At 43.3% G+C, this 15256-nt stretch overlaps 1 protein-coding gene across 1 annotated transcript in view; it reads right to left on the bottom strand.

Moving 5' to 3' along the window:
- The window catches only part of efnb1 (ephrin-B1), a 92419-nt gene extending 88793 nt beyond the window's left edge, over nt 1-3626 (bottom strand). The window contains exon 1 of the mRNA XM_019884172.1: nt 2696-3626. Coding sequence (XP_019739731.1) covers nt 2696-2811 — 116 coding nt within the window. The 5' untranslated portion in view covers nt 2812-3626. The remainder of the gene's footprint in view (nt 1-2695) is intronic.
- Between the last annotated feature and the right edge of the window lie 11630 nt (nt 3627-15256).

Genomic DNA, 15256 nt, shown 5'->3' with positions numbered 1-15256 from the left:
GTGTGTGTGTGTGTGTGTGTGTGTGTGTGTGTGTGTGTGTGTGTGTGTGTGTGTGTGTGCGCGCGCGCGTATTGCTGTATGGATTTCAGCCATACCGACAGGACGTGATCAGTCATAACAAAGTGACATTTTCTGGAGTAATCCCACTCAGCTAAATGAGAGCTAATCCGATTTGCTCTGATCAAATGTTACAGTTTTGTTTTTGCTTTTTTTTTTTTTTTTTTCAGCGTAAATGGTGAAGCATCCAACCTCCTTCTGCGCAGCCTGTCCTTGTATGTATGTCACCCATTAACTGTAAGGGAAATAAATTATCAAGAAACCATCAATTGTTTTTTTTTCAATGCAATTTTGTTTTTAATGGGATAGAAGGAATTTTTCGTCAGAATGTTGTGAACTTCTGTTTCAATGCCAGCGTTGAGTTGAGGAAAAATCTTGTTGCCCACAGGAGTCGTGCCAGAGCGTGCATCTGGCTCAACTTTTCATGGCCGACGTCGGGCTGCTCTTCTTTTGACAACATTCTAGTTGGCACTGTCTCAACAGCACCCCTGCTGGTTTAGGCCAAACGGTGCACTTCATTTTGCCTCAGTTGCTTCAAGATTGGATTAATTCACAAACAATTCCATAGAATCAACAGAACTTTTAATGACCTGTTAATGGATTACCGTCTACCCTGAAGTAAAAGTTTGTTTGACTCTTTCCCACAATGCACTTTTGTCATGACGTATCTTTGCTGTTCAAACACTCTGGAAAGAAATCAATTAAGTCGACTCGCAGTTATTGATAAGACAGGCGCCAGAGTTCTAACACATTAAAATTTCTAACTAATGGAGCACCAGCAGCGACGCAAACATAAATGCCGACACAAACCTAAATAAAAATAACAGGGCCAGCCCTTCTGCTTTCCTATACTTAGGCTCATAACTCATGGCCTGCGGGGAGGTGCTGGTATTGTTATATTTGGTGTGTATATGTGGTACAGTGTGCAACCAGAGGGCTGCGTTAATTTATTAGCCAAGACAGCAGTTCTCCCCAAACGGGGAACAGAAAGTAAGGCATCATAAATCGAGATAAGTCACCTGATAGTGTACTGTACTGTACACTACTGTGTTATCACAGCGCAGCGATATAGGCCTTGAGTCAGATGGATTTGATGAAAAAAAAAAAGAACAATGCTGATTGCTGTACATGTCTTCCTTTTCTTTATTGGCCGTCAAACAGCGCTGCTGACGGATATGTTTCAGAAGAAAAACAGGTTTGTCTGTTGTTATTGCCGAGCCTGCAAACGGCAAGATAATTGTCTATTGTTTTCAAAGCACACAGCAGCAGGATAATTAGATTGGGGGGAGAACACTTTGCCGAGCGAGCGCCTTATTGTTCCACTGTGAACTTTATGAAATATTCGGTCAGCGTGGGGAATTGACGCGGAGAAGAGTGAAGAAACAGATGGAGGAATAATATTCGACTCCCTAAAGCGGCGTGGCAACTTTTGAGAATTTCCCTTTAGGTGACATCAACAATAAATCAATAAATGTAATAAATGTCACATTGTTTTGTATTTGTCTAGAACCCGCTGAGGGAGTTTTAATGAGTTAAACTTCAGTATCTGTCGACGATTATTGCTTCTGAAGGCATGGGAAAATCAAAGCTGACAGGTCGGCCTTTCGGGTCCGAATCTGACCTCATACACATTCTGTATACATTCTGTCCAAATATAAATACACCAATGAACACAACTAATATCGCTAGCCACTGGCTGCACAGCAAGCTCCTATGACATGTGACATTTAAGGGATAAATCAATTTTGGCCTCACTTGCTGCTGAAGGTCAGCTCTCCAGCGTCATGCACACAGAGGCTATTTTTGTTTTTTTGTTTCTTTTTACTAAATTTTCCCACAAGGCGTGCGCGATTCGACACCACGCAAACACAGGAGTTGAGTCTGAGTGGGTGATAATTGCTACCAGAATGTATTTTATTATAAGCGGTCTTGGCTCTCACTGCTGTGTTTTGATGAGAATAATAGGATCTTTTTCCCAGCAGCTTGCATCTGAGAACCTAACCCCTGATTTCCCTGATTTGGTGAACAGAACGTCAACCTGGATCCAAGTGCAATTCAGCTCCCAAACACGTATTCCCCTGTTATCTGAAACCACGGCTTCACACATTTCTGCGGGTTAATGTTGGAAGGGTGCAAAGCTGCCCTCCCAGGAGCCAGTGTTCAGAACACCTGGACCAAACTTGATTTCATTTGGCTGGACCACACCTTTCGAATTGTACGTTTGGAACAAGATTTATAATCTAGATCCTATTGATTGCGATAATTAGGAGAAATGGGAGCAAATGAGTGGAAAATTCTTAGAGCTCCCACATAGTCTTGATTAGAGCCAAAATGTCCTCGTTAATGTGCCGTATAAAGGTGCGTGTTATAATTTGTCATAATGAACCATTTATCATGGCGCCTTTAGTGAAGTATTGTTTAGAGTGCGTTAGCGTGTAGCTGGTGGTTGAAATGAATCACACACACACACAAAAAGCAACAACAACGACCAACGATATTTTAGTTTAGCTGTGAATAATTGCCACATTTCACAGAACGTTTAAAGAAAGACTGCAGCCTGGCAAGTTTTGTAATCCTGCCTCGATTATGCACGTACCCAAAAAGTAAAAAAAATATATAAACAAAACAAGAAACTTACTTGGGATTTTGTGAGCTCCAAATGATCGTCTCCAGTGTTTTGGCTGAAAGTAGCACCGTTCTGCACGTCAAGATAAAGATCCAAAGGTAATACTTCCAACAAGCCAGTACTGCCATGCTGATAAATGTACACACACACACACACACACACACACACACACACACGCACACACAGTGGGAGCCGAGGCGGCTGGGACAGCAAGCCCTGAACGGCAGCACCTAGTCGCACAGTCTTTATGAGAGTGTGGGCTGGTGGGAAGATAAGCGTCGGTCAGTCGGGAGCATGTGAGCTCGCTATCACATTCATGTCCTTGTGGCCAACTTCGTGAGCTCTAGTCCGGGCCCAGCGTCCTTGACTGAACCCTCGCTTTCGGTGGATGACAAGTGTCCTGGAAGGCCTGTGGATGACGCACAGGCGGCGGCGACCTTCTGGTCAACTGAACCGAACTATAAGAAATGTCAGCTTTTAAAGAATGGAGGCGCACAGTCAGACAGCTTTGTCAAATTTCGCTCTCTGTCTGTCTACTGGTACCTGTCGCTGCCTCCACATCCATCCATCAGTCACAAGTCCGGTTGGGGGTTCCAAAAGCTGTGAGACATTCCAGGGTGCCTTTTCAATCACCGCTATTCTTATGGGGAATGAAGTGAGTTTCTATTGTAAATATCCCTCCGGTCTCCAGGGGCTGCTCCGCGTGCGTTCCCGCCGGGTATATGCTCCGACTCGGACACGCTCCTTGGCCCAAAATAAGCAAATAACAAAAAACACTTGTTCATGCGCCTGTGCGGGTAGACAAAACAAAACAGCAAGGTGCAGTCAGCTCGCTCCGTGATTCACAATCCAGCCGCTTCCTTGCATGCCGGGGCATTTGTTTCGCCGCGTCCAAATCGACCTCTCTCCGTCCGTCGGCTCCAGCCCGACTGTAACCGGAGCTGAAGCAAACTGGGCTTTGGGGACCGCCCATCGCCCACGAGTCAGCCAATCGCATCGCTCCGTCCCAACTCGCTAGTAGGAAGCGTTGGCATTTGGGGGGGTGGAGACGAGAGGCGAGGAGGGGCAAACCAGTGTTTATTGGGCTCAGCTCACACCCCCATACCCACGCCACCATCACCAGTTCCTCCACCCAAATTCAAATGGACTTTGATTTGACTATTCGTCATAGCGAACCCTCAGCAAATTGGATGACAGCATGCCCCGGTGGACTTTAAACACTCGCCCCTATAAATTCAAACTTGCCGGAATAGCCCTTTAACACTCGCCTATAAACATATCTCCAGTGTTGACGCAGATATAAATCTAACTGACTGACTATCATTTCTATGTAAACAAAACGTCTAAATCTGTATCACTTGGAGTGTTTCAAACGTTTCGAAATGACTGTATAGGATTACAGTGGCAGTTATTCTGGTCCTGTCTTTCTCCTCTTTGAAGGGAATGGTGATTAATGGCCTCTTTGGATCTCTTTCGAGTTGTCCCCTTTCGGGATAATGAACTGCATGAGAACTTATCCTCCAGTGTTTAAAGACAATAGAGGGCCGGTAGGCTATAGTCACTGCAGGCCATTCATTCACTGAGGAAGAAATGCTTGACACATAATTGATCATGTCCATGTCTGTGCCCCCTTTGTGAGAGTGCTGTGTGTGTGTTTAGTTTGGAAGACGCGGGGTGAGAGTTTCTCGTCATTTTGAACCAAGTTTGGTCAAGCATTGCTGCCCCCTAACGGCTGTGATGTTTGGGAGGAATGGGAGGCGAGCGTGCAGCTGTTCAGCAACATTTCCCAAACTTTATGAAGCAAAGACACATATTTTACATTACAAAAGTGTCACGGCACACCACCAAACAAAAATGTCACAAAAAGCGGATGCACAGGTCAGATAAGTACTTCTGCCATTTAATGGAAGAGCTTTTAATTGTTCTACTCGTCACCTTGCGGCTGTACGATTCTGGCATAGAACAACGATACACTATTTGTTGTAAATAATCATTTTTCAAAACTCTTAATGGAATGAAGTAATTTTAAGCGCATTATGCAAACGCTCTGACTTCACATGGGTGCTTCCAGGATATTTTTATTCTACCTCCATCAAGGAGATTGTGTTTTCCTCTTTATTTGATATAGCAGGATTCAAAAATACAACATCTGCCCACTGTTTTCAATGGAACCACTAAGAACAGGCTGGGTTATAGCCCACTAAATTTTATTTGAGAATGTTTCAAATGCAATTACTTTTTTTTTGTAAATAAAAGATTTTCTTCATTTCTAAATGAATTAAACATGGGTCTTAAATAGGCTACACACAAATCAGTAAAAAAAATGGCGGAAATTCCGTTTTTCAGATTCAATTCAGCAAAGGCTGATTCTTAGATGTCACTGAAAGGTTATTGTAATTTATTTCCCCCATTTTTACTCCCTGACCATGTTGTGAAAACGGTGTGGGTGGATAATCATAAATGTTCAACGGGTCGAATATTTCTGATCAGTGTGTGGTCAACACCAGGTTCGACCAAGCAACGACCCCCTTGAATGTAACATGAAATGGAATGACGGCCAATTAGGAAGTGACCTGAAGCTTGGGCTGTTGCAGGACACAAATAGAGGAGCAACTGGTAATTCAGCACACTTGTAGAATGACTAAGGCATCTTAGTAAATGAGTAGATATCTTATTGGTGAAGTTTTCCTCCTGCCTTCCAGGACCGAAACATATTTTTGCATATTTGTTGAACGACTTGGGTACACTAGTGGAATAACTACTACATGTTACGAGTGAGGCAAAACTGTATTGCTTCACGATTAACATTCTAGTAGAAGAGTAGGGTAAGCAGGGTTTGATCCAAAGTATACCACATCATGGTTGAGGCAGAGCATGTATGGAAGCTAATGTATGGGGCTCATTAGATTATATTGACCGGGGTGACTACTTACAGAGGGAGCAAGATCAATTCTGAGGTGCATTGGAATGCAGGTACGCGCTGTTCACATACAGCCCAATTGCTACATAACCGAACAGATGAATAATGGCCCAAAACACATTGCCGCAGAAATTTACGACTTTCTAATGGCAAACATAATGAAATGTTGTTTGTTTTTATAATGAAGTAAAAAAAATTTTAAAAGTGACATTATCCAAATACCTCAGGAACTAATTATATCGGTCTCTAAAGACATTTGGGCTTAACCTGATACCTCTGCAGCACAGAGCCTCAGATTGACACCTGATCTTGCAGAAAGCAGCCTGTATAGAAGAGCTTGAGGTCTACCACAGCCAGTGCTAACAGTCCAATAGGAATCGGACTCCAAGGCGTTAATAGTCGACATCTTGCACTACTCTGATCAAGCCATAGCTTGGGGATCAGAAGCACTTTATTTGCCAAGGACAACATTACACCAAGATTTGTTGTGGGAAGCAATCAAAATGAATGTTGAACCAGCAGCGTTTACCATGACGCATGGCACTGGAGCAAGAACAACAAGTCGTTGTATCTATTTCTTGGGGATTATGGAAAGAATGTGAAAGATCTACAGAAAAACACATCGGCTTAACAAAGAATGATGTGCTTGTAAGGAAAAAGAAGTGTTGAATGATGCTTTCAGGTCCTTCACTGTGGCCCACCCACCCACACACACACACACACACACACACACACACACACACACACACACACGCACAGAACAGAGAGCCGTCTAAGAAATGGTGGCATTTCCCAGTAATGAGGTCATCACGTTAATGTGTATACTTGGCGATTACTGCTTCTATTAATAGCCAGAATTAACTTGGAAGCTGCCGCAACAACTCGTCATGATTTTAACCGTGTGCTAATGTGTTGAAAATGTGTTTCCATTACTCTAATAACGGTTACTCCAACGACACAAATCAAATGAAAGCAGGGCAGCTTTCTTTGTCTTTTGTTTCGCCCAAGCTGAACCCTGCTACCAAAGGACATAGTCCCCGTCCAATCTGATATTTGCACTAAACCAACACAGAAACCATGACATCATTCCTGGATAAGGCAGCCGGCAGTCGGGCCAGCAACCTCAAAGTGAAAATAAATCACAGTGTAAATAGCCTTCTCTTGCTTTTAATCTGCCCTTAATGAAGTCTGGCACATTACCCCCTGGTGTAGCTCCGTGACACCACCGTGATCTACAGGCATGGCTCGGAGCACGCCGGGCCGTAGCGTCGGCGTGAGCCGGGCCTCTTTATCAGGCTGCGTGGACGCAGGTGAGCCGAGCCCCTCGGCATGCACCGGGTCAAGTGGTTAACCTTCGTTATCTGGGAGAGTACAAGGAACATGTGACTCCAGCGTTCCAGCTGTAATCAATAATGAATAGCCATTAACCACTGAGACAATACATCCTCAAAAACACTCACTTACACACACACACACACACACACACACACACACACACACACACACACACACACACACACACACGCATTTGCCATCTGTCTCACGCAGAGTTAAGTGTTCTCTATTATAGTTGCGGATACACATGGGCATAAACAACACGGATTTTCTGCAAACAGCGAGCCATTGAAACAGTGGGAAAACTCCGTTAATGTAAACGGGCTATTTTGGGCGCTGTTGTACGAGTTGTTTCATTTCGCTTTGATTCAACTGGAACAGCAGCAAGGCCAAACAAAACAGCCGGGCCATCCGCAGACGTACATTTCCTGTTTGTGCAGCGCTTGATTGCCGTCCAGACATCTTCCTGCTGGTTCCGTCGCCCACTTCCCTCTCCATCTCTCCCATCCATCATCTCGTGACTGACGGCGAAGTGCTGATTACAGACAAATAATCATCTCTGATAAACATATGCTCATTGGAACATCCCGGCAGGAGATGGAAGCATCGCTCCCCGCTTCCTCTTCTCCCTCCTCTGTCATATCCCCAACCGGCGGATCAGATGGCAAGCCCAGACAATAGATGTTTTCTGTGTAACCATTTTTGTCGACATATAAACATACGGGGGCTCTTGATAGCAATCCTAATTAGTGGATGTCTGTGATCCTTTAATCTTAACTTGCCACAGCTCCCGCCGTTATAGCTTCTTAGAGAGCTCAGATGAGATTTCAAGAAGAGAAATCGTGCTTTGAAGCTGAATGTCACAAATCCGATGAAGGAAAAGAGGCAGTTAAGGCATGCACTTGCGCAGGCAAACAAGCACGCATTTTATTAACTGGCTGATTATCTGTTAGCATAAACTGCATTTTGTAGGTCTGTGGCCTGGAGGGCTTAGGGAAGAGCTAAATTGATGGAGAGTATATGCCAAATGCTTGCCCGGGGGATGTTCTGTCCATTCTAATAGAATTACAAGCTTCTGATAGATGCATCTTTTCTCCAAGGCTACTTGTCTGTCAAACATTAGGTCACACTCAGCGCCAAAACTGGTGGGAGAGCGCCTGCAGAAGAGAGGAATTGAAGGGGGCTGAGGGCCGCGAGAAGAAAACGTCTGGAGAGGTGCCTCGCTCCCTGCCAAGAAAAGAAGGCAACAAAAGTGAGAAAAAGGGGGTGAGGCTGGAACGAGAGAAAGCGGGAGGGTGGGAGCTAGTGAAGGAGAGTGAAGTGAGTGGAGGTTGGAGGTGAAAGAAAGAGGAGAGAGTGAGAAGGCTACAAAAGGGGTGCATTTGAATCCACCCTAATTACGCTCTGCGTGATGGACAGGACCTGCAGACATGTCTGCTATTCTTTTCGAGTGTGTGCATGTGTGTGTATGTGTGTGTGTGTACGTGGAGGGACGGTGTGACGATGGGAGGGGCCGGCCTCTAGTAGAGATGTCTACTGCCAGCAGTCTGAATGGGACAAAGACCTGAATAGAAACTTCAAAGCGACCTCGCCGAGTCCTCCCCTCCCCATCATGGTCCCTCGGCTGTGTGATGGTCAACAAGCTCCTGTTCAAGTGTCGTGTGTTTGAGTGTGTGTGTGTGTGTGTGTGTGTGTGTGTGTGTGTGTGTGTGTGTGTGTGTGTGTGTGTGTGTGAGATTCTCATGTTATTTTCGAGTTGTCGTGTGCATTTCTTAAGGGGGAAAAAAACCCAGGCATTTCAAAGTGCGGCTTCTTTTGTGGATGTGTATTTTCCTGATTCGTGATGCTGTTCTGCATTTAAGGGCACATCGCAGGATGCAGAAATAATTGGAGTGGAGGATCTGACTCATTGCCCACCCCCTTCCTCGAACCCCTCCTCACCCTCTTCACATCCCTCCCTCTGAAATGAGCGCTGGCTGCCTTTGGCACGACCAGAAGAAAACGAAGGAGCCCACAAAGCTAACGTGCTGAAGACATGATTGCTGCTAAATGACACTGAGGGATTTAACATCTAATTTGATCTTAGTCTCCTTACTGATTTTGGCTTGTGTTATAAGATCTTGTGGTGTGAGTCATCTAATTATTCCATCTAGCGTGGGCTTCTGATGAACATCCACTTATCTCCACCTTCTCCTCTTGAAAATGTTTCCTCTTGCAGCTCGACTCCACTAGTGGCTGTGGGAATAAACAGGAAGACTCGAGGGTGAGGGCCAAGCCAAAAGTGGGAAGATAAGATTTGTGTGTGTTGTGCGCTTGTGCAAATATGAGACTGTGTGTGTGTGTGTGTGTGTGTGTGTGTGTGTGTGTGTGTGTGTGTGTGTGTGTGTGTGTGTGTGTGTGTGTGTCCACTTGGGCCAGTCAAGAGTCAGGTCAGGCTCCAAAGCTCATGGGATTAGCATGTCATTGTTGCTGCCTGGTGTCACCGACACGTCGTCGGTGACATCATCACTCAGGAGCACATGATTCATCTCACTTCACTGCTTAGTTGAATTCAAGAGCCATTATACTCCACCTCTAATCTGAGGACTGAATAAAGAAGCCTTATCAGAGTTCTATTTTACGCTGGCAGGTGCAGCGTAGAGGCCCACAGCAGCTTTGATCATATTCAGTATGTATCGAGCCGTAATAGGAGGCGTGTGTGTATATCTATCGATTTTAAAATTCTATCAGTGTGGCTTTTTTTAAAAGTCTTTCCAGTAGCCATCAGCCGCTTCTGGGAAAATACACTTGTACTTGAGCCACAGAAAATCCCCACCAAGATAACCTTATCATAAGATACGTTATCCGTCACTCTGATGATGTCATGTGTTTTCAGTGTCGCTATAAATACGACGGCCATAAACATTCCTGACGGCAGTGCCCAAATGCTACAAATGGCTAGACATGAGGGAAAAGAAAACTTCAAAAATATACACATTTGCTTGGGTAGTACCTAGAAAGGAGAAGAGAAATTTATTTAATTATTGTCTAATGTCCAATTATGTTGTAACTCTCAATACAATGGAACAAAACAGAAGAAGAACACGAGAAACGCCAAATAAAAATATACAGAGGTGTTGCTTGAAGAAAGCAGAAAAAAGAAAGCAGAAATAAAACAGCTTGATCATGCACCTTGTCATTTATTCTTAAAGGCAATAAATTATGGAAAACAAATAAACCTTTATGTTGTTTGTATGAACACTGTTCCGGAAAACTATCAAGTGTGAAATTCTTATTCATCAATGTATTTCCGAAAAAGTGTGCAAGTCGTTCTGCACTTCTGCACCACCGTTAATAAGCAGGGGTACTACTGGCAAATTAGCCGGTTGTAAGTACACAAGGTAAGCAGGGCTGCATTGGATTCTGTTAAATGCACAGGTTAGCATTAGCTAGCAATGTTACCAGATGAACAGCATTGAGTTGGTTGCTCAGTGAAGTTGCCGACGTGGTGAAAGTTGTGGGGACGGGGCTATTTGTGTTTGGTGACGTGTCCGTGCGCTACATATACACTGTACAGTCAGTGTATGAACTTCTCCTTCCATGAGTTAAAACTCTTTTTTTTTTTTTGTACTCTGTTGCTGCAAGCAACAAAGGTTTCTATGAATGTGACGTGATAGTGGTGGTCTTGAGATGTGATCAAGCCTCCACTGGAAGCCCAGGTACCCTCTGGTTGTTTGCCATTAAGAATAATATTTTTAAGCATTACATCTTACAGGGATTAACTTATTTTTACACTTGACACATATAGAAATAAAGACCGGCATCCTGCAATGGACAGGATTTAAGATTCGAGGAACCATTGTGGATTTTCCCTCTGTTGCAGCGACAGCGACTTTGCCTTTTCTCTGCAGACTTCCCACAAGCTCTTTGGTCTTGCCCAGCCCTTGATCAACTCATTCATTCATTCATTCATTCATTTTCCTCTGTTGCAGCGACAGCGACTTTGCCTTTTCTCTGCAGACTTCCCACAAGCTCTTTGGTCTTGCCCAGCCCTTGATCAACTAATTAACTAAATAGTTCACTGATTAAACAGTCCTACGTTTGTTTGTTTTCTCTCCCTCAAAATCTGTTTATTGTGTTTTAAACAGAGAAAGGAGAAACGTGTTATTTTGGAAGTAGCAGATTCGGGCTATAAACACACCTTTGGCATCCAGCGATAGAGACAAAAATACGGTAATATAAACTTGTAAATCTAAAAGTGTCCATGTTACTAAACGGCTGAGGGTACACAAGCACACTCAGCCTCACCATCAAAGCATTAGCAATTACTCCCATGCTCCTTCACTCTGGCATAAATCTGCTCTTATCTCGGCTCGCTGCAGGATCTGGGAATATCAGTCTCAGCATCTGCTCAAACTACAAACCCAGCCTCTAAAAGCACAACAAAGTGGTTCTGCAGGCACAAATAAAGGAGGGAGGGGCACCGGAAAGAAGAGAAGGCAGCATAGGAAAGAGCAGACAAAAAAAAAAAGATAGGCAGAGGGTCATGTAGGGGTGTGTCCCTGCTTGTCTTATTAGCCCGGAGCATTTTGACTCATTTATATTGTAATCTGTCAATCAGCAAGAAAGAATCCTTTAAGGCTGTTTTTTCTCAACTGTTACGTGTGACTCAGCCAGCAAAGGTGAATAAAAGTCCTCGCAGGAAATGAGGATGAGTATGAAAGAAAAGGTCAACAACCTTGGTTGGGGTAAAAGGTCAGAGTTGAACAGTTAGGGAGTGAAGGCCACTGTGTCATATTTATTAGACGGGGGTGAGTTGTCTGTCAGGGGATCAGTAAACTCAGCTGAGAAGTTCCTTTCTAAGGGACCGCTTCATATGTTAAACTGAACATTTGGAAAACAAAGCAAAACAAAATCGTCTTTGACAAGTTGTTGATACAACAATGGCATTTTGGAGCCCTAAAACATTTAAAAGGGGTCCGAAGATTGAAGGTTTTGGATAACAACACAGTTCTTATTTCCATGAAAACACCAAATGTGTTAATCTGTCAAAACAAACCCATTGGAGCATGTTGAAAAGTGATCAGTAACACAAATAGTTCAATAAATAAATAAATAAAGAACATAGTGTATGTCGTTGTGACACTTGCCCCCCCACCCCACAAAAAAATGTACATTTACTTTTTGAAACTCCCAAAGTACCATGTGAAAACCTTAAAGGGGAACTCAATTCAAAACATTTCTTTGCAATGTGTTGTGTGCCCAACTAGTCTAAACACAGTATCCTGATTGAGATTGTTTGTGGAATCAAACTAAATCCACTCATTATCGTCCGTTTTTAGGGGGCTGACAAACCGTACTGTCGACTGATATTGACATCAAAGCAAGGTTATTCCACTTAAGGAAAACTAATGAAATAATGTAAACAAAAATTGAAAAAAAAATACTATTTAAACAAATAAAAAATAAAAATAAGTGTTCCTAAAAAAATAAACTTTACTTAAGAATAAACTTACTTTAGAAAACTAAAACTCACCATGTATTCAGAGCAAGAATGCCCTTTCTTCATCATTGTCAATTGATTTCATACCCAAGATTTTGGTGTTGATTTTAATTGTGTTTATTTTGGTATTAATGTTCTGTCAGTGGCATCCGTCCATCCATCCAATTGTCTATGACTGTCACAGATAAAAGCAAATAGCCAAAGTAGCTCGTAGTGCGATGTGTGTGAAATGCTTCTCAACAGGAATTCAAGCCACAAATCCACTCAAGAAGTCGGCAACGGATGGAAAGCCATCCTAGCTTTAATGAAAACATCAAAGTTGTGATGCATCGAACTGGAGAAGCAGAAATATGGACTTATTTTATTTCAAAGTTTGCTCAATGTTAGTCAGTACCGGTATTGAGTGCTGTATGAGTTTTTACTACGCAATACATGCTGTGACCTTTTTTTTTAATATTGCACAACAAGAAATAAACCAATATTTGAGAAAATAAAACAAAACTAATGAACGAATAAAAAGTAAACTAAAACCTAACAGAAAACAGGTGAGCCGTGAAGTTTGCAACATCGACCTGAGGGCACTTGGACATCAATTCAAGGTCAACGAAGAGGATGCTATCAAGTCAAAATGGCAGCACCCTCAAATGGATGAAAACCGGTGGATGTTTGTTTCTGGGGCCGATGATTGTTTTGCTGGATACTTTGTGCGTTAAGAATTTTTCCTTGTCCAGTTGATAAAGCTCACAAAGCTTAAGGATGTCCCAGACCTCGATGGGTGTGTGGGCAATGGTAACTCATGAGATGGAATCTCTTTGGTTCAAATTATCGGTAACCACATTGGACCAGCTCTGTATGTTTTGGGGGTAAAATTGGATCACAATTCGCCACCCAAATATGAATTGTTGGTGAGTTTATTTTGCCGTTTTTACTGTTCTTCAATCAGCACTTAAAGCGGTTAAATCCAGTTGGTTTGTGTGTTTAACGTGCGGGCGGAATATGGCAATTTACAGTTGGGTTTTCAAAAGGATTGCGCTCAGTCCCTTCCTCTATATCGTTCTTGTGATTGTGCCACTGACCTAATTCCAAATTCTCCATTACCTCATGCCAAATTGTATAAGGTTTCGAGGGCTGAACAAGAACATGTCTGTCTTGCCTCAGAGTTAATTGGTCCTTCGACCTCACCGGTGGGTGCCGGTTTCTTTTTAATAAACAAGAAGGATCAGACCTTACTCATGGAGAAGGGCCAACTTAGATTCACATCCAGGCTGTGGTCAATTCGCCAACTACTATATCATGGACAAACTTGCAGAGGTTTTGGGGGGTTTTGGCAATTTTTAGAGACAGTTACAGTGTTATGGCGCAACCTTATATCTGTTTGTTAGGAACACAAACTTAAGCCGCCTTTAACCTCCATGGCAGAGGCTCCGTCGAACCCCTGAGACTGATTCACCGAACCCCTAGGGTTCGATCGAACCCAGGTTAAGAACCACTGTACTCGGGGCTCACGGTGAAAGAACTGCTCCCACTCCCGTATCCGATGGATCTACCTCTACAACAAAAGGAAGGTCAGAATCAGTGGGTATAATGATTTGTGAGCCACTGAAAAGACCATTAAGGCACACCGGACTCAACATGTCAATTAGTTATGACACATTCGCTTGGCCATCACTGGCTGGTTCATTTTGTGCACAGTTTTTTTCTGTTTTGAATAAATGTGGTTTTTTTTATGCCTTGAATTTGTAAAAATATAAAATAAAATAAAAAATCCGATTTTTATTTTTCACTAATGAAGGGTTCGGTGAATGTGCATATGAACTGTTTGGGTTCGGTACCTCTAACAAGGTTAAGAACCACTGCCCTAGTCAATCTGAAGCTTAACTCCTGCGCATTGTTCTCACGTTGCCTTTGCCAAGCTGAAGTCAATCATGATGGTGGAAATAAGAGAGCTGCTGGCCATCGCGCTAGCACTAAAGTAGTGGGGGCACTAGATGGAGGGCACGGCGGAGCCGTTCCAGGTCTAAATGGCTTAGAACAACCTTGCCGGTATTTGGTATAGCTTAGGGTTGAATTCCCACAGAGGGTACTGTTTTTACAGCAACCCGTTTCAATTTTATCCTCACTTAGCATCCTGAATCTCAGCATCTCACGCTCTGTCTCAGCCTGACAGTCCCTCCGCTCATGCGACAACAGAGACAGTCATACTGAACTATGGCTCTTTCCATAAACCAACTTCAGTTGTAATTTTTTTTTTTTAAAGATCATTTTTATCTTTCTCCATGATGTTCTTCTGTCGTTGTTTTTTGTTTCCTTTTTAGTTGCTACGATGTATTTTCTTCTCCTTGTGTTCTTCAATAAATTGCTTTCTTGATATCCAGTGATCTGGTTTGCTTTGGGATCTTTTCAACCACGACCTTTTTTGTCCTTTTTCACTCCACTGATTTTGTCATAGTTTGAATCTCTGTGAGAACAATTCTGTGTGGAGTTTGCATGTCCCCCCGTGTGTTTGAGGGTTCCCCCCAGGAGGTATTCAGCTCTCCTCCCACATTCCAAAGACAAGCTTACTCGGGTCACTTCAGATTTTCAATTGCCCATAAGTGTGTAAAATTAAATGTGCCCCGCGACTGACTGACTGTCTTTCTGCACAGTAACTGCACTCTTGTCCAAAGTCAGCTGGGATGGGCCCCAGTTAACCTGATGAGGACAAGCAGTACAGGATAGATGGGAGATTCTGATGCAGTGAAATCGTTAATGGTATGGCAGATATCGTACAGTTAGGAGAACGAGCTCTTGTAGGCTCTATGATGGACAAATATTTGAGGCCAGATGTTTCAGCCTC

This window comes from Hippocampus comes, unplaced genomic scaffold (genome assembly GCF_001891065.2).
Source record: "Hippocampus comes isolate QL1 unplaced genomic scaffold, H_comes_QL1_v1.1 scaffold156, whole genome shotgun sequence".
Classification (NCBI taxonomy): Eukaryota; Metazoa; Chordata; class Actinopteri; order Syngnathiformes; family Syngnathidae; genus Hippocampus; species Hippocampus comes.
The sequence above is the reverse complement of the archived record's forward strand: the minus strand, read 5'-3'. Positions and strand labels throughout refer to the sequence as shown.